The 27,650-nt window shown below is 40.3% G+C and overlaps 6 protein-coding genes, 1 long non-coding RNA gene and 1 pseudogene across 9 annotated transcripts; 7 read left to right on the forward strand and 1 right to left on the reverse strand.

Annotated features, from left to right (window-relative positions):
• Positions 1–1,251: 1,251 nt before the first annotated feature.
• Positions 1,252–5,673, reverse strand: LOC115026757 (uncharacterized). Its single transcript, XR_003834321.1, has 3 exons — positions 5,561–5,673; positions 3,028–3,215; positions 1,252–1,416 (listed from the first exon to the last, which is right to left on the reverse strand). It is a non-coding gene; the product is annotated as an uncharacterized LOC115026757 (long non-coding RNA).
• Positions 5,674–6,837: 1,164 nt separating this feature from the next.
• Positions 6,838–9,357, forward strand: LOC115026756 (shugoshin 2-like). Its single transcript, XM_029459709.1, has 7 exons — positions 6,838–7,020; positions 7,349–7,485; positions 7,619–7,794; positions 7,899–7,973; positions 8,296–8,360; positions 8,472–8,611; positions 8,702–9,357. The coding sequence occupies exons 2-7, from the start codon at positions 7,395–7,397 to the stop codon at positions 9,340–9,342; spliced, it is 1,188 nt and encodes a 395-aa protein (XP_029315569.1). The 5' UTR covers positions 6,838–7,020; positions 7,349–7,394; the 3' UTR covers positions 9,343–9,357.
• A 48-nt stretch (positions 9,358–9,405) lies between these two features.
• Positions 9,406–11,784, forward strand: LOC115026755 (shugoshin 1-like). Its single transcript, XM_029459708.1, has 3 exons — positions 9,406–10,746; positions 11,371–11,482; positions 11,571–11,784. The coding sequence occupies exons 1-3, from the start codon at positions 9,741–9,743 to the stop codon at positions 11,698–11,700; spliced, it is 1,248 nt and encodes a 415-aa protein (XP_029315568.1). The 5' UTR covers positions 9,406–9,740; the 3' UTR covers positions 11,701–11,784.
• Positions 11,785–13,583: 1,799 nt separating this feature from the next.
• Positions 13,584–16,707, forward strand: c9h2orf80 (chromosome 9 C2orf80 homolog). Its single transcript, XM_029458653.1, has 8 exons — positions 13,584–13,687; positions 13,765–13,846; positions 13,927–14,009; positions 15,105–15,195; positions 15,504–15,581; positions 15,703–15,790; positions 16,344–16,447; positions 16,639–16,707. Exons 1-8 carry the CDS (start codon positions 13,647–13,649, stop codon positions 16,705–16,707), a joined length of 636 nt encoding a protein of 211 aa, XP_029314513.1. The 5' UTR covers positions 13,584–13,646.
• A 1,623-nt stretch (positions 16,708–18,330) lies between these two features.
• On the forward strand, positions 18,331–19,542 carry LOC115026063 (gamma-crystallin M2-like). Its single transcript, XM_029458654.1, has 3 exons — positions 18,331–18,375; positions 18,482–18,724; positions 19,209–19,542. Exons 1-3 carry the CDS (start codon positions 18,364–18,366, stop codon positions 19,482–19,484), a joined length of 531 nt encoding a protein of 176 aa, XP_029314514.1. The 5' UTR covers positions 18,331–18,363; the 3' UTR covers positions 19,485–19,542.
• A 908-nt stretch (positions 19,543–20,450) lies between these two features.
• LOC115026442 (gamma-crystallin S-1-like) lies at positions 20,451–22,382 on the forward strand (annotated as a pseudogene).
• Positions 22,383–23,572: 1,190 nt separating this feature from the next.
• Positions 23,573–25,088, forward strand: LOC115026434 (gamma-crystallin S-1-like). Of its 2 annotated transcripts, none has more exons than XM_029459277.1 (3): positions 23,573–23,581; positions 23,824–24,066; positions 24,816–25,088. In XM_029459277.1, exons 1-3 carry the CDS (start codon positions 23,573–23,575, stop codon positions 25,086–25,088), a joined length of 525 nt encoding a protein of 174 aa, XP_029315137.1. The 2 variants fall into 2 exon arrangements, with proteins under 2 accessions (XP_029315137.1, XP_029315138.1); XM_029459278.1 differs by having other exon boundaries at positions 24,819–25,088.
• Positions 25,089–25,901: 813 nt separating this feature from the next.
• Positions 25,902–26,747, forward strand: LOC115026147 (gamma-crystallin B-like). 2 transcript variants are annotated; one of them, XM_029458791.1, is made up of 3 exons: positions 25,902–25,910; positions 26,048–26,294; positions 26,479–26,747. In XM_029458791.1, exons 1-3 carry the CDS (start codon positions 25,902–25,904, stop codon positions 26,745–26,747), a joined length of 525 nt encoding a protein of 174 aa, XP_029314651.1. The 2 variants fall into 2 exon arrangements, with proteins under 2 accessions (XP_029314651.1, XP_029314650.1); XM_029458790.1 differs by having other exon boundaries at positions 26,048–26,290; positions 26,472–26,747.
• The last annotated feature ends 903 nt before the right edge of the window (positions 26,748–27,650 follow it).

The raw sequence follows: 27,650 nt of genomic DNA on the forward strand, positions 1-27,650 counted from the left end.
ACACACTCACTCACACTCACACACTCACATGCACACACACACGCAGAACAGTTTGAGGAACGTTCAGAACGAGTTGTTAAAGTCAAACTAAAAGCATGTTTAGTGAAAGCCACACAGAGCAGAAGACCCTCACCTGGCCAATCCACTGTAATCAGAAGAGACATGAGAATGTTACAGCCGGCACATTCATTCATCACCAAACATCAAAGTTAAACTCCGTCCCTCTGAAAGGTCACGTATGAAATGCAAACTCTCCTCGTTACAAGAGCAGATTTATCATGTGGAGAAACGGCAGACTTCACAATTCTTCTTATAAAAACAGAAACGATCCGATATCACTTTTCATACATTAATAAAACGTACTTCTCTACTTTGTTGTGGATATGATTAATATGTGTCTCGCCCTGCTTTTAATGTCATATCGATTTATATAGATATATATAGTAATATATATATAGTATATATATTATATATAATATATATTATATATATAGTATATATATATATATATATATATATATATATATATATATATATATAATTATATATATATATATATATATATATATATATATATATATGAATATATGTTTTAAAGTAGCGACAAACAACAACACAAGAGGTCAGGGATCCTTCACAGACGGGTCATCTGCAATATCATTTTCCTTCTATTAAGAAATAAAACGTTTTTTTAAAGCGATTGCTCCGTTAAAAATAGTCAGAGATTAATGTTATATATGTTATATATGTTATATATGGCAAGCTGAGGAAGAATAATTAACAATATCGCGCTAAATATTTGTGTCATTGGCTCATGGCTCAAGCTCTGCAACTGGACGAATATCAACAATGGAAAAGAGCAGGACATCGTTCTGTGTGTCGATGATGAAGCCTGAATTCAACAGCTTCATAAAGTAACTAAAGTATAAGTATATAAGACACGGTCGGCCCTGATTGGTTTACTCATTACAAGACAGAGGCTTTCAAATCACCAAATACACGACAGATAATGCAATCAACAAATGTGTGACGAGAGTAAATCACCAGGTTTCAAATAGTTCCAGAGAAGCAGACGGAAAGATTTATCCTCCGAATTAAACCAGTGTCGAAATAAACAAACTGAAGGTTCATGAGATACATTTACAGTGTGTCGACTTTAAACTGCAAACATACATGTAGCCCGAAAACACAGCACTAACAACGGCGTGCGTGTGTGTGTGTGTGTGTGTGTGTGTGTGTGTGTGTGTGTTTTACCGGAGGCAGTGGAGGTACGTCGGAGGTCTGGGAGCTGTTTCCGGTGCGTCCTGGAATTGTAGAGGGAGTGTGTTGGACTGGTGGACCAGCTCCTCTCTGACTGAGGAGAAGGAGGCGTCACATCTGGCTTCTCTGAAACCGTCGAGGGAGGACGTCCCTCCTCTATACACACACACACACACACACACACACACACACACCACACACACACACACACACACACACACACACACACACACACACACACACACACACACACACACACACACACACAAAATAAAGAAAGGTTTTATTTTATGTGGCTGTCCAATCAGAATGTTCCATTTAATGTTTTAAAGTTATATTTTTGGGCTTTTCATGCCTTTATGATGAGAAGTGCAGATTGTGAAAGGGGGAGAGAGAGAAGGGGAACGACATACAGCAAACGCCACAGGTCAGACTCGAACCAGTGGACGCTGTGGGAAAGGACTCTTTGTATATGGGACACCTGTGCTACCGGTTGAGCTACGTGTGTGAGAGTGTGAGTGTGAGTGTGAGTGTGAGTGTGAGTGTGTGTGTGTGTGTGTGTGTGGGGGGGGGGGGGGTGTCACAGTCTTTATATTCTACGCAGGTTTCTTATTTTAAATAAGAAGTTTTTCATTGAACTCCAATTGTTTGATTCTCAGAACATGTGCAAGTCTTTCATCTCTTTCAACATTAAAGTCTGTTGAAATTTAAGAATACAAAACTTGTTCTTGTGGATTTTAAAATTATAATAATCTGCAGATTATTTTCTAGATTAATAGATTCATCATTTGGTCAATAGAAGTGAAAGAAACGTGATATAATATGCAGGAAACCTCCAAATGTGAGAGGCTGAAAACTGCATTTTATGTAGTTTTTCATGAAAGTTTACTTTTTTTTTTAGATTAATTGATCAAAATAGTAGCCGATTATTTTTCTGTCAATTGACTAATTAATTAGGCGACTAATCAATTAGTCGCCTAATTGATTTGTCTCTATTTGACGGATGATTGTTTTAAATCTTTTTAAATCTTTTTGATACTGTAAGAATATACAAAAAAGCTGAATGTTCGCTGCAGCCCAAAAGATTTAAGTTCCAAACACACTAACATAACGTCACACCTTTGTTTCTATATATATATTCTAAATAATCCAAATTACGTGCAGCATTCCTCTTGTAATCTGATCCGTAAGAAATGTGAGTGAGAGGCTGTGCTGCCACAGCGAGGGGAGGAGTCTCTACAAACACACGAGTCATGTGACTCACTGGTTCCTGGCAGGCGATCACATGACACATCAAATACTCATGTGATCTGCTTTGGACAGGTTTGACAGGGGGCTGTTATCGTTCCTCCCGTCCACACGGACTGAGAAAGGATTCACTTCAAAAGTCCACAGATCTTTTTGTGTGCAAAATATATTGTAAAGTTCAGCTGAAGCTCGGCTGTGGGTGAATATTACAATCTGTGTTTCCCCTTCAGAGTCATAACTCATTCACAAATATGTGCTCAACGATGGGGGCCAAGTGTTTACATCCCAAAGTATAGCAACTGTAGGTTCAAACCTCAGCATGGGAAAAGAGTAGTAATGACAAAATCCAGTTTATAAATATGTTTGGACAGTACTAAGGCTCAGAGTGGGGGGGGGAGGTGCAGACCTGGACTATATAGTACAGCGTCTACACTAAAGTGTCCTTAAGGGGCTTTAGCAGAACATAATGCAGCTACATCCAGAACTTCATGTAGTTGCTCGTGCGTGTGCATCCCTGACCTTTGTTGTTGAAACGAAACAGGTTGACAAACGAGCTGTATGCGGAGCGGAGGGGGGGGTCATCCTGCTCTGGAGTCAGTGGTTTGAAGTGGGTCAGATGGGAGGGGCTGGTGGGCGAGATGACAGGCGGGTCGACGCTCCAGTCCGTCGAGGACTTGTCATCAGCGGCCATGTCACTGCTCGTCCTGCTAGATGTGCAAAAAATTAAATATGTTCAGCATTTGAGACTAAATCAACTTTCCTCAACTCCTCGTCAAACACATGCTCATCTTACTAACTTATATATCTTTCAACAACCGAGGGACGATTAATAACTCTCTCTTGTTGCTGCAGCTTCCACCACTTTTAACAGCTGTGTGTCCTTTCACAATCTTTAAGCTGCACTGTTTGTGAGTTTGTTTGTTGCTTTGATGTGTTTGTAACACCTTGTCGAGGGACGACAGACGATAAATAGTCTGCAAATGTATCATCTGTCCCTTCTCTCAGGACTTTATACTTTCTGACTACTCTGTTATTGCTGCCTTTGAAACGGCAGACAACACTGTGAATATGAGAAACATGAAAGTGGAACTGGACAGTAAATCGTGGTGAACGACTGCAGGAAGCTCGATCAGTCATGAAACAGACGAAGGTATTTCAGCTCTGTAAGCTCACTCATGTGATCGTCATTATACTAGAGACCAATGAACTGTAATCATCATTTCAGTGCAACCAGCTGAGACACTGTTCCAGTTTCAAATAATCTAAAACATCAAAGGGTATTACACACATGACATTAGTAGAATTTAAACATCAGAACTTTATGAGATGGTTTCTGTGATTCTAACATTTCTGTTTTACAGGAAGAGGAAATTATTTTTAATCCACTTTCTGCTGCGACAATTTAAATCAGTTTTTTATATAATATTGGATCCTTGGATCGCAGTAGTGGAATGTAACTACCGGTAAGTACATTTACTCAAGTACTGTACTTCAGTACTGGACTATTGGTTGGACAAAACAAACATTGTGAAAGTGTCACTACACAAACAATCAATCGAAACGATTAATCGAGAAAATAATCAGCAGATTAATGTAATCCATAATGAAAATAATCCTTAGTTGCAGTTTTAAACAAAATAGTTATAAAGAGGCTCCACCTCAACCAATTACAGCCGTAAAATCCTGCTGTCGCATTAATGCAGTAATAATAATCCAATGATATATATTAGTATACAATTAACAGGGGACAGTTTCCTGATTATTATACTGATACTTCTACTTTATATGTTGAGCGCATGATTTTTAATTTGTTCTGTTATTAGTACTTTAACTAAAGGATCTGAATGTATTTAATGTAAAAACATTTTATGGTTCCAGCTTCTCAAAAATAAGGATTTGCAGTTTTTTCTTTGAATTATTGTGATTTATTTGTAATAATGTTGATGGTCAAAACAAACATTGTGAAGGTGTCACTTTGGGTAATTATATATATATATATATATATATATATATATATATATATTTTCTGAATTTTTACAAACCAAGCAATTAATTGATTAATAGAGAAAATAATCAGTAGATTAATCTAATCTGAAAATAATAATTAGCTCCACCTCAACGAACTCCAACAGTGAAATCAATGCTTTCACATTAAAGCATGAGTAAAAACAATGTAATAATAGTATAACAGTAAACAGGGAACATTTTCCTGAGTATACGTCAACAAACTTTAATTTAAGGAGCTGATGCAGGACTTGTACTTGTAACGACGTCTGTTCAGTGTGGCATTAGTACTTTCACTCTGGATGTGAATGATTGATTAGTCAGTCAGCTGATAAAGCTAAACTACAGCCGTCACTCACATCTACATTTCTTGTTTATTTAGCTACTAATCGTGAATAAAACGGGAATACCACTTTAATTCTTTTCTAGACTTACCCTTTGAAGAAAGCTACAGACTTTGAGTTTACAATGCATGACATTTAAGATACTATGAAGGAAAGCAGAAGTAGCTGCATCACATCACCTCATCATGTGATCATAACGGGCCGTTGCAGAACTACTGTGTCCTGATCATCTGACAGGCTAAAGGACCAAGCCCCTTCACATTATCACACAGCTAATTCACACAAGATAATATTCCCTATCACTTGGAGGTGCAGATAGTCTGCAGACACATTACAACCCATTCAGAATTTCAATATTTTAACCAGTTGAATCAGACTTCAGCAACTGGTTTATAAGCTAGCTATCAACTGGACCAATTTTAATTCAACTTTGTATAATGTATCTTATGTGTCATCGTGTTTGCAATACGCGACATTTACAACCACATTTTGCAGCAACTACGTAAAACATAAAATAACTTATATTAGCTAACGTTAGCCAACTAGCTTGACAGGTATGTACAGTATAGCAGCTGTATTTAGCCAAGCTAGCTAATGTTAGCCTCCTATGCTAACTAGCCGTTTGGCTGTAACAACCTCATTCTCGGAACAGTTGATGCATGACATATGACTGAACTGCCATGACAGCAAAAAATGCGAATTACCCGTTCACTGTATGAATTTGACATCAAATGTATGAAGCAGTTCGACATCGAAGTAATAAAACAAGCCGACTTCCGTCCACAAGCAGCCCTGACGAATCGAGCCCCGCACGGATTACAACTGTTGTGATGAAGCGGAAGGCAGAACAGGTCACACTCAGCACTATCGATTGAAACTCTATTATCATGAGAGGGCGCAATCTACAGTGGTGGAAGAAGTACTCACATATTTTAAATAAGTAAAATTGGCAATACTACAAGTCATGCATTCAACATTTTTTAAATTTCATTCAAAAGTACAAAAGCATTTGCATCAAAACATACTTAAGTATGTAGCATTATCAATTGATAAGTAGCTTTATCATTATGCAGAATGGCCCATATTAGAAGAATGTTTGTTACGTTATTGGATTATGATTAGTGATGCGTTAATGTGTCTAATTTCAATTACTTCATTTACTGAATGAATGAAACCTTTATTGCGCCTAGGGGAATTTACTTTGCACACTAGAGGAAGAATCTAAAAAACAACATCACCAAACCATCCATGACAGCACATAGCCTGATATAAAATAAAAAGCATTAACGATAACATCATAAAAACAATATAAGAAAACATAATTTGGGAAATAAATAGGCTAAAGGATATCAGGTGCAAGTTTAAAAAGTTGCAGAATTTAGACAAATTAACCCCATGTGATCAGAGCTTGCTAAGCAGCTGAATATTACCTGGGACAAAGGATTTGATTTCTCTTTTTGTCGTCATGAAGGTAAAAGTGCATATTTAGGGCTGCTTTAAATCAAGGCCTGTTTGCCGCTGCATTTTATTAATTTAAAGAATTATTAATTATTACTGCGCTGTGACTTGTTTCTTGTATTTTTGTAACTTTATTCTATTTTTTATCTTGTTTTCCTTTTCCATTCTCTTGGCTCTTTACATACTGTTATTTGGATTTTAATGTCCTTCTGCTGTGTGATTCTTTTGCAATGTGTCTCGATGCTTTTGGTGCTTTATGTGAAGCCTTGTTGCTGAAATGTGAAATATAGGCCTAAATAAACTTGCCTTGCCTATAATCCAAGGCTATTCCTATTCTATTTAAACTCTTTTTATTGCACAAAGTGAAGGGACAGGATTACATTTGACTTCAAATGTACCTTTTACGATTATATGTGACAAATAAAATCGTTTGTTTTAGGCAGTTGAATTAGGTTCTGCCTGAAGAGACAAACTCAGGGAACAAGGTTTACACGTTTCTGATTGGCCCTTAGCTTCTATGACACGCCTCAAAGCGCATGCGCGGAAACACGGCGGACTTTTTGTTTAGGTTTGAAATCAGAAGCGGTTCCCACAATTAATTTAGGTTTTTAATGTCGTTGTGTGAGTTCACTTTGATCAATTCACGAGTGTTGACAAGGACTATGTGTTTGATGCAAAGACCACCGCTGGTTAACGTTTAATAACGGTAAGACTTGTCCACATTTTATGAGTAATATGCTCGTTAGCTAGGTTAGCTTAACGGATTCATTTTTCAAACAGCGTTACAAACAACAACTTTAGCAAAGACGAGAAAAACAAAGAATGTTTTTCGAGTTTGTTAATAAACTTTATTAATCGCATACACTCTCTCTGTGTTAGGTTTGTTCAGATTGAAAACTGTTACGTTAAAGTTAATCAAACTACGAGCGTAGCTCAAATACGGGCTTCGGTTAGCTTCATTTATAGCCCAAATGTAACGGCCGGATTACTAACGTGTGTGTGTGTGTGTGTGTGTGTGTGTGTGTGTGTGTCAGGTTCTTTATTCGTCACTCGGACACCTCTACGTGAGTCTCCCTAGCTATGTTTCCTTTAAGGACAATGCCATCTCTAAAGTCTTCCAAGTCCACGTCCGCTAACGTTACAGCCTCAAAGATCAAAAACAAGATCCTCAGTGAGTTATTCTCTTCAACACATTTACAAACCCACATTTCTCTGTGTACATTATACTACAAGCTTTGTGGCATTATCTGAAGTTGGAGAACATGTTGCATTAATATCGTGATGGTTCTTCATGACCACACCAGACTCCTCGTCCTTCTTCAAGGTCTCGTTGAAGACCAACAACAAGGCGCTGGCGGTGGCGTTGGAGGTCCAGAAGGAGAGGAGCAGGCAGCTGGAGATGGAGATAGTTTACTATCAGAAACAAGTGGAGGCGCTGTGCTTCGAGCTGGCCACCAAGAAATACAAGCAGAGGAGACTGGTTAGTTGGCTTAAGTTATTTTGAGCTACAGCAGTGAACATCCTGGCCTGTTCTGTTGTTGATTGGTTATATTGACTGCAATTCATCTGGTTTTTGTCCCGCAGCTCCTCATCTTGGATACCCTCCGGAGCAACACTCTGCAGCAGTTGGACGAGGTGGACGACCTGTTCTCTGACAGTGTAAGGATTCCTCTCAAGAAGTATTAAAACAGCTGTTTTATACGTAGGTTTGAACAACATAAGAACAGCGTTATGTTGGAAGTTAATGAATATTTTACAGGTATTACTGAAAATCCCAAACAAATCTTTGTCCCAGTAAAACGTGAGAACTGCGAACCACGATTACTCGGGTTGGAATTCCGTCAGGATAGTATTATATGGAAAGATGACTTTTGATATTGATATTGATTTGATAGATGATATTTATAGGATTGAACAATGGCAGAAAACTGTTTGGAGATGTCAAACTACACCACACATAATCTGTATTTATTACCCACAGGATAAACACGAGGACAACAAGATCGTATCTGGAGACATCAACAAAGAAAATCATGTGATGGGAAGGTGAGGAAATACTTAATTCAGATCGATGAGTACTTTGAACTAAAACCTTTTTGTGAATGACCTCAGCCCTTTCTTTCTCTCTGTCTTGCTCCCCTTAACTCCCATTATCAGTCTTACAGATCTGGTTCCTCCTCAGCGAGAAATCCCAAGGAATGTATTGTGTCCCCTCCAAAACGTAACGGCGGACTTGCCTGAAAAAGACATCTGTGCCTTCCAGAACAGACCCAGAGAGTCCACTGATGTCTTCAACGGTAGAGCGCTTTAGAATTGTTGATGTGTAACTGCTCGGAGATACTGACGTGGAGTTCCCTGGAAATGGTTCATTTGTTTATTTTTCACAGATAACATGCATGCAGAGAAAAGGCGTTCAACCCAGACAGGGACATCCCGTCCGTCCAGCAGCCTGAGGGATGAAGTGGAGAGGCTGTCAATGATGTTCTCTCAACCTGGGTTTGACATGAAGTCATTCCCCTGTCTTCAGAACAGCCACACCCCCCCAGCTGTGCGCACATGTGGAACACCCAGGCCATTTGTCTCTGAGGATGATCCCCTCCCAAGTAGCTCAGTCATGGAAACTGAACCACAACACGCTAACAAACAAGAGAAGTCTGTTCTTCTGAATGCAACGATGGAGATGACGCTCAGTAACTCCTCTGAGATAGTCGTTGTGGAAACCAAGGCCAAAAGAAAGGGCCGCTCTGGCAAACCAAAAGTCAAGAAGGATAAGGAACAAGCCTGTGCCTTCAGCGTGGCGGAAAATCCACAAGTGACGAGCTCTGCAGATCCTCGGCCGAGTGAGGTTCAGAGCAGCACTTTGTCACCGTGCGATGCACCTGATGATATTAGAGACTCAGAGGTTGTTGAGCTTCAGTCTCCTAAAAGACTGTGTAAGAGCAGCAAAACCTCTCGCATTCCCAAACTCACCAAGTCTGAAGCCTGGAAACAATCAGAAAACGGCGAAGAACAAACTAAAATCCCGTGACAATACCAAGTCCAACGGCATTGTCCTCCCGGACCTGGACGATTATTTCATGGATCCTGAAATTGAATTTTCGAAAGGCGAGCAAAGGTGTAAACCTACCACCAGAGAATGATGCGGCAAAAGATGAAAGAAGGTCCAAAATCACATGCCGGACGTCCAGGACTAAAGGCAGGAGCGGGTCGTCTGTCTCCAGGAAGACGTTTGTTGCTTTGCCTCCGCTATCGCATGACGGTGAGAGCGGTTGGTCCACATTGGATCAGGTCCACAATGTGGACGAAGAAGTTGAGCTCAAACATGAATCAAGCAAAGCCCAAGAACTAACCGAGGAGTTCCTGTTTAGTGCAGATAAAGTCAAACATCCAGAGTTGGAAGATGTGATCTCTAAACCACAGCGCAAAATGAAGACCAATTCTGCGGGCAGTCAGAAGTTGAGATGCAGAGGGACATTTGTTGTCTCGGCGGACAAGGATCACACCTCATCAATCGGTGCGTCACCAGAAGTAATCGCCGTGGAGCCGGACATGATGCCTTTTACAGGATCCTCCAACTCTGAGGCAGAAGAACCGCCGACAGTCATGGACGCAGGTGTCGTTCTGAAACCTTCAGAATCAAACCTGCACAGCGATGGCGCCTTGGTCAAGGAAACACCGAGCTCCCGTAAGCGTCATTGGCTGGTCACTCTGGATTCAGGTAGTAGCAATGATTACCATGAAGTACCGCCGCCGGACCAAGACGGCACTTCAGGAACAGAGTCTCAGAAACCCAAGAAAGTCAGGAGAGAGGAAACGAGTGGATCCAGTAAGAAGAAAGCTGCGCAGAGGGAGGAGTGCGTTGATCCCTTAAAAGATGAGAAGAAGACGAGAAGTAGCCGTAGCAACAAAAGATTTAGATCTGAGGATGAAGAGTGTTCTCTCGAGGAAGCAGACGATGGCTCGTCTCTCCGTGGAGTCGATGGTCCCGAGAGGAACAAAGAACAAATGGATGTTTTACAAGCGGCTGACTCGCAGTCTTGCAGCAGTGACGAGGATGAAGTCTATGAACATTTATTTAATTCAAAACCCAGCGAGTCAAAGTCCAAGACGCCTCAGAAGCCAAAGCGGTGCAGAAAGACTCCGAAGCTGCTTCCGCCCACAGAAAGCAGAAACCTAAGGGAAACATTTGTTGTCTTCAGGCGGAAAACTCAAGATAATGTCCCTCTGAGCAACTGGAGGACGTCTGGCGTGTCGCTCAGTCACACGGTGGACACCAGTGAGGAGGCAGTTCATCAGAATGTGGGAGACCTGCTGGCGGAGGAACTGCCTCCATGGCTGGACATGGACTCTTTACTCGTCAGTCCCAGGAGGGAGACATCAGGCCGGGCGGCAGGGGTGGAGGAGTCTGCTGGCACAACTGAAGCTTCTCCAGGTGCGGAACTCATTGTTTTGTCTTCTACATTGATACACATTCAAACTCCAGCACCGATGGCATGTCTTCTACTGTCGCATGTATTGAGTTGTTTGAGTGACCAGGATGTGTCATGTGTGCAGTAATGTTGTGCAGCTGCAAGCTGTTGCAATAACATGTAGTCAGTGTAGAGCCTTTTAATCTCTTGTGGTATTGAGTATTGTTTGGAATTTAAATTATACCCGAGTTATGGTACCGATACCGTACTGTAAAAAAATATAAACATGTTTTTCTACAAAACCCTTTTTGGAAAAACGAGACGAGAAAATGAGTTTTCTTATCATGTGACTGACATTGAAATGAAGCAGGGCTGATTTAGTTTGTAGTGTTTGTGTTGTATTAATGTGAAACATGCAAGTACTTAATGGGATAGTTTCTTTTTTTGAAGTGGGCTTGAATGAGGCAACGTTCTGCTGTGGACGAGGCAGCGGCAAAACGTATCACTTTGCTAATCCACAGCAGTACATTGCTGAGCTGCAGAAACGCTACTGTAGACTGGATGAGCACCCACAAAAGCATCCGAACTATCCCTTTAAGTTTGTTCCCTAAAAGGAAAGTTAATTATGATTTGTTGTGGTGCAGCAGGAAGAGTCTTAACATCGCTGACCAACACCATCACAACCCCAGTGAATGAAAATGGAGGAAGAAGCAGGAGGAGAAAAGGTGTCGTCAGCTATAAGGAGCCGACCATCAACAGGTGAGGACGCCGGCTGTCATGTGACCTCAGGGTTCATTGTACCAGAAAACAGCCGCAAGTCGTTAACTGTTGTTTTTCTTTCTAACAGTAAAATGAGACGTGGAGATAAATTCACGGACAGCGAGTTTCTGCGTTCTCCAGTTTATAAAGACAAGAAGAAGAAGAAGAAGCAGAAGAAGACCAATGCAAAGTTGGACAGATCTGTTTTGGTGGACTAATTATTATTTCCCCTTTTTTTTTTACCTGGTTTATTTTTAAATTGTTGGATTTATTAATCTTAATAAAAACTTTATTGATCCGTCTTTTTTGTCAAACATGTTTGCTGGCAACCATCGACTAGAAACATTGAAACTCATCTGTTCTCATGACGTTCCCAGTAATGTGGCAGCTCATGGTTTTACAGATTGATGGGGGGGGGGGGGTCATAAATGATTCACTCCAGGTTGTTCACCTGAGAAGCTGCACACCGCTGTCACGCGGCAGCTTTCCATAGTCAGCGTTGCACGACTGCAGACGTTTAACATGTTGCATCCTGTGAGCTGAAGGTTTACACAACAGAGTCGTGGTGAGTACAGAGCACATACAGAGCACATACAGAGCACATACAGAGCACATACAGAGCACATACAGGGTACGTACAGAGCACATACAGGGTACATACAGAGCACAGCGTACAGAGCACATACAGGGTACATACAGAGCACAGCGTACAGAGCACATACAGGGTACATACAGAGCACAGCGTACAGAGCACATACAGGGTACATACAGAGCACAGCGTACAGAGCACATACAGAGTACAGAGCACATACAGGGTACATACAGAGCACAGCGTACAGAGCACATACAGGGTACATACAGAGCACAGCGTACAGAGCACATACAGAGTACAGAGCACATACAGAGCACATACAGAGTACATACAGGGTACGTACAGAGCACATACAGCGTACAGAGTACATACAGAGTATATACAGAGCACAGCGTACAGAGTACGTACAGAGTACATACAGAGCACGTACAGAGTACATACAGAGCACGTACATACAGAGCACGTACAGAGTACATACAGAGCACATACAGAGTACATACAGAGTACATACATACAGAGTACATACAGAGTACGTACAGAGTACGTACAGAGCACGTACAGAGTACATACAGAGTACGTACAGAGCACGTACAGAGTACGTACAGAGCACATACAGAGCACATACAGAGTACATACAGAGTATATACAGAGCACAGCGTACAGAGTACGTACAGAGTACATACAGAGTACGTACAGAGTACATACAGAGCACATACAGAGCACATACAGAGTACATACAGAGTATATACAGAGCACAGCGTACAGAGTACGTACAGAGTACATACAGAGTACATACAGAGTACGTACAGAGCACGTACAGAGTACATACAGAGCACATACAGAGTACATACAGAGCACAGCGTGTCGAGTAAAATATGCAACTTACTGTTTATTTCTTTGTTCTGCACATTAACAGATGAACGGATGAATTCTCTTGTATTTGTTGCTCTCGGCTGGTTCAGTTACAGAATGTGTCTTTAAACTACACTTACTGGACCGTTGTGAGTTTGCATGTGTCGGTCGCTCTGTGGGTCCAACAAGGTGTCGGGTTCATGTCCCGACTGTCGCAGCCGGAATGAACCCTTTAATGTAACGTTGGTGTTATTCTAGTTTGTAGCGTCCCAAATGTAATCATTTCAACAACATGCAATAAAGATGAAGCTGATTGGAAATGTAATAAAAACATAAACCTGACTCCTGACTGATGTTGTAATATCTTGTGACATTCAATACATTTCCATCCGGGTCATTGAGTGCTATTAAGTAAAAGTCAAGAAGTTTCTACTTTTAAATAAAGTATCAAGGTCAACATTGTTCTTGATTTCATAAGACGAGGAGGATCTTAGTTTACTGCATCCTAATAACAGCGTACTACTTTCTGTTGTACATTTCGTATTCTACATAAAGCCTTAACTTCACATTTACAGACATGTAATCAAATGAGCTTTTATTATATCGTTGGTCAAGTTATCACATTGGTTGTGTTGCATCTTCAGCCGGTGTCTCAGATCCAGTCGTCCTGGTGCTGAACGTGATCTAACATTAAGACTGTTCCTGTTGTTCCTTCAGAACATGGAGGCGAGGCAGCTGAAAAGAGAAGTCCAGGCGCTTATGTGAGTGGATATTAAAAGCTCTGATTGTTGAAAAGCACATTTTTAAATGTCTGATTCGTCTTCTCGTCCTCGAGCAGCGGGGATCACATCGGGCAGAAGCTCCGAGAGAAGTCCTTCGATCCGAAGGGGAAGGGGACCTGCACGATGCTGGACGAGCTGGTACAAACATCACACCTGAAGCAGCACAACAGACACTTATTATCAACTAAGTGTGTGTGTGTGTGTGTGTGTGTTTACAGGCTCACTATGACCTGGCCATCACGGTTGCCCTCTGGTGGTTGGACAGAGACGAGGGGCGGGATGTGCTCGACGCAGACATCATGTGAGACGCTTGTGTTTTATACACTAAAGTTTATATATATATTATTTATATTTAATATATTATAGTGTAGAAATACTCCATCACCAGGAGCAGTCCTGCATTCACACTTATTTAACTAAAAGGTACAAAAGTATCAAATTAATTAAAAAAGTACTCGTTATGTTTTTACTATAATTATATTATTGAAATATAATTAATGTTGCAGCCTGTAAAGGTAAATACTTTATCTTCTTAGGAGCTTGTGAATTTACTTTATCTTCAACTCTAATAATACGTCATACTTTATTAATTATATTTCCTATTATTAATCTGCAAATTAAATATATAAAATAAATGTAGTGAAGTAACAAGTACAAACATGTCCCTCTGAACTGTGGAGTACAAGAATCAAATAGATTAAAATAGAAATACTCAAGCAAAGTACAAGTACCTCAAAACTGTACTTAAGTACAACACTTGAGTGAATACACTACTTTCTAATGTAGTTACTTTCCACCAACAACTGCAGTTATAGATTTGGAACCAGTTTGCCTCAGAAACACTTATACTTATATGCACTTATATAAATGAGTCTTATTTTTACTTCCTAAGCTACCAAATATATATATATATATATAAATATATATATATATTTATATATATATTTATATATATATATATATATTTATATATATATATTTTTTATATTTATATATATTATATATATTTTTTATTTATATATATATATTTATATTAATATATATATATATCATATATATATATATATACTATTATATCTATTATAATATATATATTATATTAAAATAGATAATATATATATATATATCTATTTATATAAATATATTATATATTATATATATATAAATACTATATTATATACTATATCTCTTATATCATCATGATAATATATATCCTATATATATCTTTATATATCTATATATATAATATATATATATATAAATATATATATATATATAAATATATATATATATATAAATGCACACATCTAGAGTATTTCAGTTTGCGGCAGAAGCCTCCATCTCCTGGTGTAGAAATACTGCACGGGTTGTTTTAAAGGAAACTTTCCTCTCACAGTGGAGCAACAAGCAGCTTAGGAAGCGCCCGGTACCCAAATCACTTAGAGCGGGAGGCCATGATCCTGTCGTCCTTTGCTGGAATTATTATGGTGAGTTCCACATGAATGCAGTTTTTATTTAACCCTGACGTCCCAGTATGGTTAACATAAGAGAAGGACCAAGAAGGGCGTGTCTGGGGTATCTTTGTGTGTAGTTATGATGCATATTATGTTAATTCTATTTCTTATAAATAATTTACCCAATGCACTAACGTCACGCAAATAACGACAAAAATGTGCATATAATTGGTCTTGAATTTAACTTCAAGGAGCATTAAAAAAGCCTTAAATCCAACTCTCTAGAAGCTGTGTTTTGTGATTTGCTCGCTGCTAACCTCTGCAGCATTTCCCTGCTTCAGAATAATCTGCCAGTGGAGGAAATCTTGGCTCTGTACAGCTGTAAACCGGCTGCTTCATACCCCAGCCAGCAATCCAAGGTGCAAGTATCCAGGCTCATGCATCACACTATCACAGTTAGCGTCCAATTAATTAGCACACCTTTTCATTGCATCATTTTGGTAACATAGAAATGTTTATTTCTCTTTTTTGTTTTACCAGGGCGCGCTCGTGTATCCCTTCACTCTGTCCTACCATCCGTTAGCCATGCTCGGCTCCTACAAGGCCGTGTCCCACTCCAAGAAACACAGTGAGTGAAGAAATATATCACAATGTGTAGTTAAAGGTATTATTATAACACAAAACTGCTTTTCTCTTCTACAGGCAGAAAAACCTTTGGACAGAGAGTATTAGGTTATTCAGGTTTAGGGCTCCTTCTGAAATAACATTATCATGATTAAAAATCATTTGTCTTCTTATTTTTAGTTACGTGTTACATGTTTAGATGACGCTATACAAACACTGTCTTTTTTATATTATACAATTATTCTTTTTATTTTATTATTATTATTATTATTTTTAAATTATTATTATTATTATTATTTTCTATTATTATTATTATTATTTTTAAATTATTATTATTATTATTATTATTTACTATTATTATTATTATTATTATTATTATTATTATATATTATTATATATTACATTATTTGATTGTTAAAGCTCATGCTTTCATGTATCTTAAGTAAATCTACTGTATTATCAAGACCCCTCAGATCTATCCTGTGATCCTTCGGGGGTCCCGACCCTCATGTTGGGAACCAGTCAGTTATTTTAAAGTTCTTAAAAATGTCTCATAGGTCAAAAATTGAAAAGATGGCTGTCTGAGAGGATGAAGGCCAGTGCCCCGCCTGCAGTGTCAGCGCCCTCCTCCTCCTCCTCCTCTTCTCACTCCTTCCTCAGCGTGAGTATCCACAGCATCCTAATGTAGTAATTAACATTAACTGTCAATCATTTTCTATAATCCACAACATTTCAGACTGAATCTGGCTGTTGTGATAAAAGAAGGTTTTCAGAGCGTTTGTTTGAAACCTGCATGAAAGGTCTCTACTGCCCCCCTGTGGATCTAAACACACATTACCCCCCCCCTCTCAGGAAAACAGTGACCGCCACGAGGAAGGAGCTGAGCACTACGAGGGCTCACTGGAGTCTCTGCACGACTGACTGACCGTCTTTAAATCAGAGCATCTGGAGGCAGAACTATAACGTTTGATACTTCTTGCTGATGAGACCTTTGTTCTTAAACTGCATGAATATTTATCCACGTATGTAGACGTGTATAATACAAATACTGTGCAAACTCTATTTCCTTGAAGGTTGGACAGGTGTTTGGTTTCTCTTTGGTTGGACTGTGTTACAGAAGTTAATGCAACTAGATTTAATAAAACACTCGTTGAAACTAGTGAGTAATTACTAAGAACTTGAGATGTCTGTGTTCACATGTAGCGATGCATCTATGCACAGCTGCTGCAACACAACTATAATTATAGTGGAGCAGCCTCCTCTCTCTCCGCTGACTGATGAAGATGTTACCTGCTCGGCCTCACCTGACTGGAACATACCACTGACTGATGAAGATGTTACCTGCTCGGCCTCACCTGACTGGAACATACCACCTGAAAGCACAGGGGGAGCTGAACCGAGCAAGCATCAGAATGATGAACATACCCGTTAATACAAGAGCTCTAAAACACTGCTGACATCTTGATCTGTATCGGCACCCATCCATCCAATGAGCACATCGTATATAACATCTACTGCAGAACTACCTTCTTGCATCGTAACGCTTCCTGCTGAGAGCACATAATGATGGAGCTGCGAAACAACATCAAGCAAAACATCAGAACTCCTTTAATAATAATAATAATAATAATAATAATAATAATAATAATAATAATAATAATAATAAAATATATCAAATCAGCTGAAACATTTAGGGAACAAGGTCTAAAGTGAGAAAACACTTTATCTCATAACGCTCACTTGTTATTATAACAACGTAATCTTTTTAGTTCATTTGATGTAAACTACGACGACGGTTTTGATGACGATGATGGAAAATGTACCAGAGTGCACTTCTTCTGTACGGCATGTATCCAAGTCAACAGCAGAGTTACTGTGTGGCTCAGTAATCCTCTGTTGAGCCGCTGTGACGCTGCAAAACATAAATAAACAGTTATAGATGTACATCTGTATAAATAGAGATCTGGTTTATTATAGTAGTGAAAGTCAATCAGCAAGTCATCAATTCACAACAACAAAGAAAAGAAATATATGTGAAATAAAAATATGTTTGACAACTGGTGCAACCCTTTGGCTTGTGATGAGCAATAATAATGATGATGTAGGAAACAGAATGAGAAACTGCTGTTATGAAGCACACAGACGAGGAGGCTGAACAAGCAGTCTTTAGAAATGTACCAAAGCAACAGCTGCAGATATTCACATCTTATATATTTGTAGGTCTCACAGATTCAGATCTCAACAAAGGTTTTCAAAGCCGTGCTGTTTTGTGATGACCTCTGACCTCTGATTAATCCACTTGATCAAAAGTCTCTGATGTGCATATCAATAAAGAGGGCACCGTGGGGCAGTAATTTGCCTGGTAGGACTTTTGCATTGATGATTCAGGGATTTTTGCTCTATGCCCAGGATCAAGACCTTTGGCAGCCATGCCAGCGCGTTAAATCCCGACTCATTGAACAAACAGCTAAAGTGGGATCTGCTAACGCTTTGATTGAGGTTTATATAGCGCTGCTCTGCTGCTGCGTTGTGAGACACCATTTCCCCTCTGTGACTGGCTGCAGCACTCTTTGCAGGATGAGTAGTAAGGTATGTGTTCTGCCTCTAAGCAAAGTTTGTATAAGATGTCCCGTGTGTTGGATTATTCGATGATTGTTACTCCGCACCGTGGCTGTGTTTTCTCTCCCGGACTCAGATCACTTTTTACGAGGACAGAAACTTCCAGGGTCGCTCCCATGAGTGCGACACCGACTGCCCTGACATGCACCCCCACTTCAGCCGCTGCAACTCCATCAAGGTGGAGAGCGGCTGCTGGGTGCTGTACGAGAAGCCCAACTACACCGGCTACCAGTACGTCCTGACCCGGGGGGAGTACCCGGACTACCAGCGCTGGATGGGCTACAACGACACCATCCGCTCCTGCCGCACCTTCTCTTATGTGAGTGGATATCATGTGCACAACTGTTAGAGAGGAAACTTCAACTCCCTACATGTGAGCTTTCTTCTGTTTGTGTGCGTGCGTATTTAAAAGTATAATAAATATATTATATATTTCCTCCTTAACTAAACGAGATGGAAGGATCTGGAGAAAAGTGATTAACCAGAAAATATATTGAGAAGAAAATATGATTTGAATGGTTCCCATTGGTTCTTAAAACACCTTGAAAGTGTTTGAATTCAAGGGGATAAACAAGGCCTTGAAAGTCTTTGAATGGGTCATTGTGCTTTGTCTGTGTCTGTGTGTCAAACTATGCTGTGTTGAGTCCTTGAATCTGAGGGAATTGGGCCTGGAAAGTCCTTGAATTTGATATAAATTGTGGAAACTGAATGAAGGATAATGATTAGTAGCCAGGTCAGACACACACGGGGCTGTGGAGCGCTTCCTGTTCTGACTTTGTATTTGACCTCCCTGTGCTCCTCAGACCAGCGAGGGTCCGTACCGCATGCGCATCTACGAGCGTCCCAACTTCCAGGGTCAGATGATGGAGTTCAGCGATGACTGCGAGTCAGTGCAGGATCATTTCCGCAGCCGTGACATCTACTCCTGCAACGTCCTGGAGGGCTACTGGACCCTCTACGAGCACCCCAACTACCGCGGCCGGCAGTACTTCATGAGGCCCGGAGAGTACCGCAAGTTCAGCGACTGGGGGGCCACCTGCGCCACCACCGGGTCCTTCCGCAGAATCACAGAGTTTTAATTTGATACTAGTGATTTTATTGATCTAAAACCCATTTTCTCCTTTATAAGACATCTATTAGGGTTAATGTTAAAACGATATGTGGTCAAATAAGGAGTGGGATTTGTTGACCTGGAATATCAAAATGATTTTGTTTTAAATAACTAAATAAATATATTATAAACTATTTTCTCTGCTTGTGAATACATACTGTGTGATCGACTGCTTCATATAATAATAATACATTCTGTAACAAACACTAGTGTTATAATCATAATTCACTGGTGACTGTAAACTTGATCTTGTGCAGTTTTATATTTTACAGGGTTTTTGTTTTAAGATGATTCTTTGGGCTTTTTTCCAGACCTCACTTGAGAATGAGGAGTATATTCTGATATAAAGACTTAATTTAGAGTTATTTAAACACTATTAACACTTGTTATAATAGAATAGACCATATTTAATAAGTGTTATTATGGGAGAACGACCAGCTTATAAAGCATTCTGAGCAGAGCATAATATCATGTCCAACAACGTCCGAACTTAATGTCAATAAGCAGTAATAATTACCACATAATGTTTGACCTTAACACTATTTACAATCACCACACATACTTTAAAATAACAAAAAGGAGGCACTTTAGTATTTATTGTTGGTTTTATTATTATTAAATGATGGATTATTTCTTGTTTATGAGATTCACACGGTGGGACAATCAAATAAATTCAATATTTAGAAAACACTGTACGGTTATTTACTGGTGTATATATCCCCCGTGTTCACACACATCGTCCGTAGCTTTACATGAATGCACAGGATCCTCACAGAAGATGTGTGAAACACTGTTCCAGCCTGTGGCTCGTGCTAGAAGCTCCACAGTGTCACCGGGACAGAGGAAGACTCCTGTAGGGTCTCTGCTGACACCAGGCCTCTTTAGAATAACAACACACGGCAGCGGCGGCTCGCTCGGGGGAACGTATATAAAGATGGACGCTGCCTTCGCTGAACAAAAACACAGGAAGCAGTTTGACCAACAACAGCAGCCATCATGGGAAAGGTTTGTGTCCAGATTTACTTTGTAAAAGAAGATCAGTCAACATGATCGTTTATCATCTTTCAATGGAATCATATCGTTTTAGGACAATGACTCAACAATTAATCTTTATATTGCCTCTCAGGCAATTTACAACTAGTGTGTTCATGAATACATGATTTCACTAAATGGTTCAGAAAAAAGCCATTTGGCCGAAATAATTAATATATATTTTTTCGTTAAAACTTTATATTTAGGTACAAAATCTAACATGAATGAGTTGCTTATTGTTAGTCATAATAAAGCACTTATTAATGTCCATATTCTACAACTACTAGCCTCGGCAACCTCCTAATTACTGCTTGTTGATGGAAGTTGTTATACCGTTATATTATTTTTATATATATAATATCACTTGAAGCTGTTCATTGTGCACTCAAGTTCTTAATTAAATGAGAAAATACTTTTCATTTGTCAAGTATTTAATTGACCCAAGAATCTACACAACGCTTTACCATGTGGTTATTTTATAAAGACTTTTTAGTTATTGACTTACCAGAAGACGTGTTAAATCGTGACCTGTGTTGTTACTGGGATGTGAAATGATAAACGGTATGTCGAGAGAAGACAGGCGCACCGCAGGCTCTCTGAGAACCACTGAGTGTGATTGTTCTGCTCCGTCAGATCATCTTCTACGAGGACAGGAACTTTGGAGGCCAGCACTATGAGTGCATGAACGACTGCGCCGACCTGCACTCCATGTTCGACCGCTGCCGCTCCATCCGGGTGCAGAGCGGCATGTTCATGATCTACGACCGCCCCGGCTACACGGGGACCCAGTACTTCATGAAGAGGGGAGAGTACTCCGACTACATGGGCGTTACGGGCATGAACGACTGTGTCAGGTCCTTGCCGCATGATCCCCATGGTGAGGCCTCCTGTAAAGTCATATATCATTTAAAGGATGTAGGATAGAAATCATCACATCCCTAAATTATTTACCTCAAACTGCCTCTAAACCTTTCATATTAGGAAATGAACTATGCTCAGAATAAATAACCTGAAACAACTGAATTGGATGATAAACAGCTTGTAAATGTAGAAATAACAAATTAACTTTTAATGAACTTTTTCTCTTATTGAGCTACATTTCCACAGTTCAGAAATACCAGCACCCCCATCAGTACTCTGTAATCAACACTTTATATCTTTTAATTCTCTGTTATGGATTGTCTTACCTTTAGACAGAGCCAAGCTAGCTGTTTTACCAATCTTTATGCTAAGCTAAGCTAACTAGCTGCTCTTGCTGTCTTAATTATTTTAAATATATAGTCATGTGTGGTATCAATCTTCTCATCTAACTCTTGACAATGCAAATAAGTGTAATATTTACAATGTTGAGCTGTTACTCTAGAAAAAAAAACACTATTTGCTTTTATCCATCCATCGTCCACCGCTTATCCAGGGTCGGATCGCGGGGGGAGCAGCTCCAGTAGGGAACCCCAAACTTTCCTTTTGCTTTTAATGAGGCATAATTATCTTTCACGTTAAGATGAATAATTCTGTGTGTTCTTTGTTGAGATGTGACCTTTGACCTTCCCGCCCTCTGCAGCACAACGGCAGCTTCAATATGAGGCTGTACGAGCATTTCGACATGGGAGGTGAGATGATGGAGCTGACAGACAACTGCCCCAACCTCATGGACCGTTTCCACATGTCCAACTTCAACTCCTGCAACGTGATGGACGGCCACTGGCTGCTGTACGACCAGGCCAACTACAGGGGACGGCACTACTACGTGAGGCCCGGCCAGTACAAGAGCTTCAACGAGTGGAGCGGCAACACCTCCAGGATCGGCTCCATCAGGCGTCTCATGGATCTCTAAAGACAGAAGAACGGTTCTTGTCAAATGTCTGCTCTTTGCCTTGTTTCACACGCTGAATAAAATGGCGTCAGTGCTCAATTGTATTCGGTTTCTTTCTTGCTCTCTGCGTTTGGAGGGCATGTTTTCTCATGAGGATGTGGAGGGGTCATGGCCTGACATCCCGACTCTCATCAGAGGCCTGAATAAAATCCTGCAAGCGCTGACACTTAACCACACCGAGACTCAAGCGTTATCTATTGTAGCGAAGGAAAGTCTGTCTGTCTCTTTACACGCACACTTAAATAATACAGTTTAACATAAATGATACAACTGAAACTTCTCTTCATACGATCTCACCAAAAGGTCCATTTAGTAGCAGCGTTGGATCTTTACATCATAACACATGATCTTCATCAGCAGGTAGTTGTAATGGAAAGTCCAGAGTGAATTTTAAACCCTGAAAGTCCTCACTGAAGAGGATCATGTGATATGATCGAAAGCTCCAGAATAGCTGCTCAATGAACAGAGACGAACCCTCTCCACTAGAGGGCAGTGGTAACACAAGATGAAACCTACATGACATCAAACTGAAGGTCTCCAACAAAACTAATGAGAGAATTTAAATTAGCTGATATCTTCATCTTCAAACACAGCTTCATCAACACATATATATGATCTGTAAATAATATTGATATCTGTTCAAATGACATGTTGCAACACGTGTCTTTAAAACAACGAAAGAGAAAGAAGCTGGTGTAATGTGACACAGTGAGGGAAACTTAACGTTGGAAAATGAAGTTGCAAAAGAGTCAATCTGGAAATGTTAGTTTCCGCTTATTTAAAAGAAAAAGGGTAAAAGGAAAGAATAAAATCCACACCAAGAACTCCACTTGTGCCAGAAACCATCCATCCATGAGCAGCTATGATTAAAAACTCCAAAATAAAAGAATAATTATACGAGCGGTATAAAAAAACAAAGCACCGATTCAACGACGACACAAACCTCATGAAACAGCGCTCACCTGCACACACGTAACTCCGAAACATCTCTTCAGGGTAACGCCGCCACACAAAGGCCAAAGATTCCTGGCTATTACAATATGAATGCCACGTGCAGAGTCTGCATTTCACATTCACTATATATGTGACAGGTGGGAGTCTTCAAAGAGCTGGAGGGATCACACGGCATGGCACAAGGCAAACAGGTCAACATGGGGAAGGTAAACACAGCTCCCAGGGAGGGGGGGATGACGCTACACTGTTTATGTTCATGTGCGATGGGAAAACATGCTTTTATTGTGAAGTAAACAAAGTGCAAACAGGCCTCCAGGCTTTTCTTTTGAAGTCTTGAGCTTCGTTATTGTTGTTATTGTTATTGTTTTATGGTTTTAAGGTTTTACTGAATATTTCGGGGGTTTAAAAATCAATCTCTGGACGAAACCTTTTCTTTTTCTTCGTCTAGATTATTTTCTACGAGGACAAGAACTTCTCTGGGCGACATTTTGAGTGCAACTATGACTGTACAGATCTGATGTGCCTCCTGAAGCACTGCAACTCCATCCGGGTGGAGAGCGGCTGCTTCATGATCTACGACCAATCCAACTACAGTGGGAACCAGTACTGCCTGAGGAGAGGGGAGTACCCGGACTGTCACCACTGGATGGGCGTCAGAGACTGTGTCTGCTCCTGTCGCCTCATCCCCATGGTGAGCTCACAAAACAGTTACACACATGCAATATGTTGCCTTTCTGCAACACAGATTAGTCTATGCTACGCCAGAAAAACAGTTATGACATAAGACAACAGAACAAAAGAACGTGGAGACTTCCTGGAGTGCGTTTTTTCAATTTGCGTCAGGAGGAATGTAAACAGCAGCGACAAAAACTACGTCACATGTTTCATTTACATCAAGATGTATTAGTTTAGTCTGTTTCCGTTGCACTTATTGTGCATTTAACTCCTTTTGCCGATGTTTTGAGTTTCCCTTCAGGGTTCTTAATGCACAAAGTGAAAACGAGCCTGATGATTTATTTTATATTTAAATACAAAATTATTTACAACAAAAACATTATTAAATATTAAAGTTATTTTTATTTTGGAAATAGTGCAAGACAAAATGTGTAGCTAACTTTAGTCCAACAACAACACACAGTACAGCTGAGGCTGATGGGAACTTCTGCCAAGTCCGGACCATCAGGCGTGTGTCCGCCATGTGATTGGACCCGCTGTAACGGGTTCTCCCTCGGCCCACGCTTCACCTTCACAACAAGCTTCATGAGAAGTTGTTCCACAATAATCAGGATTCTGAATCACAACATCACATGATTATAGATATTATTGCAACAGTGTGTATTGTATAAACATATATAAGTGACTAAACTAACATATTACATATTATAACGTATAATATGTTTCTGCTTTACTAAATGATTCCTCGCTCCCATTTCAAACCAGGAGCCCGGCTCGTTCAGCATGCGCCTGTACCAGCGCACCGAGTTCGGAGGTCAGGTGATGGACCTGGCGGACGACTGTCCCAGCGTCGAGGAACGCTTCCACAGGAACGACATCTTCTCCTGCAACGTTAGCAAAGGAAACTGGCTCTTCTACGAGCACCCAGACTTCCGGGGCAGGATGTACCTGATAAGGCCTGGAGAGTACAAGAGGTTCAGCGAGTGGGGCGGCAGGAACGCCAGGGTCGGCTCCATCAGACGCATCCTGGAATATTGATCTGTTTTGCAGGATCCCAGAGCTGCATGGAGGTTTTGGAAAGTCTTCACGCTCAGATAATAACCAACAAGACTTTAGAAAGTACAAAGTAGTGTACGTGACGCTCAGTGTGACCTTTCTCTGGTCATGTTTGATCTTGAGAAGCTTTTTGAAACATTAATCTTAATCAGAATTGGACTCTCAGCATTTACCAAGAGCACAAACAACAACCTTTCACTGTTGATCACTCACCATCGTAATAAAGTTATTGCAAAATGTCTTCATAGTGCATTGAGTTGTGAGCTGGACCTTCAAACATTTAAAAACACAGCATGAATTGAAACGACTGTAACAAAGATTGTATCTGATCCATGAGCGTCGAGAGACAGTCGTTCATATGAAGTAACACTCACTCCCCCTCAGAAATGACTGTTGGCATGTTCCATCCAGATTAAAGAAACAACATCTCTAAATATCTCTTTAGTTGACAGATTGTACTGATTATTGTGTCGGCCGTATTAAATATATTTGAATTTACCATTTAATGTTGCTGATGCCGTGCAGTACACATCGGTCTATTGTACAGCGGCATTTTCTGGAGGTAAATTGTGATGAACATGGAGGAAAGAACAATAACTCATCACACACCAAGAGTCATCTATACATAAACAGATCCCCCCCCTCCCCTGATCCATCATCGCTGCGAGGGATATATTTAAATGACAATGCTTTATGCTGTGCAATCACACAGCTGCCCTTTCTGTCTTTTTTTTTATAAAGCTCAGTGGCTTGGCTGAGGGTCAGCAGTGACCGCAGTCTGAAGCCACCGTAACCATGGGAAAGGTAGAGTTTTGATCAACACTTTCGTCACTCACTGATTCATCCTTTGAGTTTGTACACCTCTGCTGAACTACACAGCCACGGCTCTTTGTCTTAAAGATGCAAACTCTCTGTGCATGTGCAATGATTGCTTTTTGCAGATCATATTTTACGAAGACAGAAACTTCCAGGGCCACTCTCATGAGTGCAGCAGCGACAGTGCCGACCTCCACTCCTACTTCAACAGATGCAACTCCATCAGGGTGGAGAGCGGCTGCTTCATGGTCTATGAGCGGCCCAACTACACGGGCAACCAGTTCTACCTGAGGAGAGGAGAGTACTCCGACAACCAGCGTGCAATTGGCATCAACGACTGTGTGAGATCATGCCGTATGATCCCCCAGGTCGGTCAGAAAGACTTTGTTTGAGGTTTTATTTAAAGCTGCTGTAACAAATATCCCTAACAGACCACTTGTGTTTTAGTTTCTTGCTCTTACATGCTTGTTGTATGTCAGTAATGAAGTACCTGAGTGGTGAGAGACCATTACGCTGCACATAGTAACAGAGTTTTCCATCCTGTGCCAGCACCGAGGCTCCTACAAGGTGAGGCTGTACGAGCGCTTCGACATGTCCGGCCAGATGCACGAGCTGGTGGAAGACTGCCCGAACGTCCAGGACCGCCTCAGCATGTCCGACTTCAACTCCTCTAATGTGATGGACGGCCACTGGCTGCTGTACGACCAACCCAACTACAAGGGCAGATCGTACTACCTGAGGCCCGGAGAGTACAGGAGGTACAGCGACTGGGGAGGCGTCAGCCCCAGAGTCGGCTCCCTCAGGAGGATCACTGACTTGAACTGAAGTCGAGCTTCGTTTCAACGCATCTTTCCTCGAGTTTAACCGTCTGTTTCCCCCAATAAACTTCAACAGCTTCATAAAACATTCACGTTGCATTCTGTTTGTCTACCAGTTCTCAGCTGTGGCCGTTTAATTGATCATTTACAACAAAGTTTAATTAACTTTTTGTTACATTTGTGGGTGCAGATTTGTTCTTCCAGTAGATTTGTACATCTTCTCTGCTTCTAGTTTAATCGGCTCTGTACTTAGTCCACCATACTCTCCCACTTTGTGCCCCCTGATGACACATGATTAGTGTTACATACTAAACTGAATATAGAGTAGCAGCACAGGCTGGTATGAAAATGTCAAATATGTCACAAATACATAATTCAAGTAGTGAAAGATCAGGATGGCTCTGGTAAAGCAGGAAGTTGTATATATAATAATATAAGCACATATTGAAAATGCACCGCATGGAAACAATTACAGCCGCACTCAGAAATAAACATTGACTTAAGATGATGAACGTCATATTACATTTTTATTATCTTCTCATGTAGCTACCAGAACTTTAATATATCCTAAAATATAAATATGAGAATCCTACATGTTCTGTTTATAGTCGTCTTAAAGAACAATATTTCATGACAAATATAAATAAATAAAAAACATAAATTCATACAAAATGTCATTTCTATCCACCAAAGATGTTTGTCATAATAACATTACTTTAGTCATATTTATTCTTTTAAATAACTAAATAAGATCAAATGTTTAGATAAAACATCAGTACCCACTTAAATAACTTTTAAATATAAATATATGTTCACGCTTTAAGATTTTAACAGTGTGTGTTCACATACAGGAGGAAAGTTTGCTTAAATGAAATTAAAATATCCTTTAGAGAATCATCAGATGTTGTGA

This window comes from Cottoperca gobio, chromosome 21 (assembly GCF_900634415.1).
Source record: "Cottoperca gobio chromosome 21, fCotGob3.1, whole genome shotgun sequence".
Taxonomy (NCBI): Eukaryota; Metazoa; Chordata; class Actinopteri; order Perciformes; family Bovichtidae; genus Cottoperca; species Cottoperca gobio.

Bases quoted from the DNA above. Each gene is read 5' to 3' on its own strand.
- LOC115026756 (XM_029459709.1), top strand. From the start codon at position 7,395: ATGTTTCCTTTAAGGACAATGCCATCTCTAAAGTCTTCCAAGTCCACG. The intron at 7,486-7,618 runs GTGAGTTATTCT...TGACCACACCAG, and splicing joins GATCAAAAACAAGATCCTCA to ACTCCTCGTCCTTCTTCAAG. The intron at 8,612-8,701 runs GTAGAGCGCTTT...TATTTTTCACAG, and splicing joins GTCCACTGATGTCTTCAACG to ATAACATGCATGCAGAGAAA.
- LOC115026755 (XM_029459708.1), top strand. From the start codon at position 9,741: ATGAAGACCAATTCTGCGGGCAGTCAGAAGTTGAGATGCAGAGGGACA. The intron at 10,747-11,370 runs GTGCGGAACTCA...GTGGTGCAGCAG, and splicing joins CACAACTGAAGCTTCTCCAG to GAAGAGTCTTAACATCGCTG. The intron at 11,483-11,570 runs GTGAGGACGCCG...TCTTTCTAACAG, and splicing joins AAGGAGCCGACCATCAACAG to TAAAATGAGACGTGGAGATA.
- c9h2orf80 (XM_029458653.1), top strand. From the start codon at position 13,647: ATGGAGGCGAGGCAGCTGAAAAGAGAAGTCCAGGCGCTTAT. The intron at 15,791-16,343 runs GTGAGTGAAGAA...AATGTCTCATAG, and splicing joins GTCCCACTCCAAGAAACACA to GTCAAAAATTGAAAAGATGG. The intron at 16,448-16,638 runs GTGAGTATCCAC...CCCCCCTCTCAG, and splicing joins CTTCTCACTCCTTCCTCAGC to GAAAACAGTGACCGCCACGA.
- LOC115026063 (XM_029458654.1), top strand. The intron at 18,725-19,208 runs GTGAGTGGATAT...TGTGCTCCTCAG, and splicing joins CCTGCCGCACCTTCTCTTAT to ACCAGCGAGGGTCCGTACCG.
- LOC115026434 (XM_029459277.1), top strand. The intron at 24,067-24,815 runs GTGAGCTCACAA...ATTTCAAACCAG, and splicing joins CCTGTCGCCTCATCCCCATG to GAGCCCGGCTCGTTCAGCAT.
- LOC115026147 (XM_029458790.1), top strand. The intron at 26,291-26,471 runs GTCGGTCAGAAA...ATCCTGTGCCAG, and splicing joins CATGCCGTATGATCCCCCAG to CACCGAGGCTCCTACAAGGT.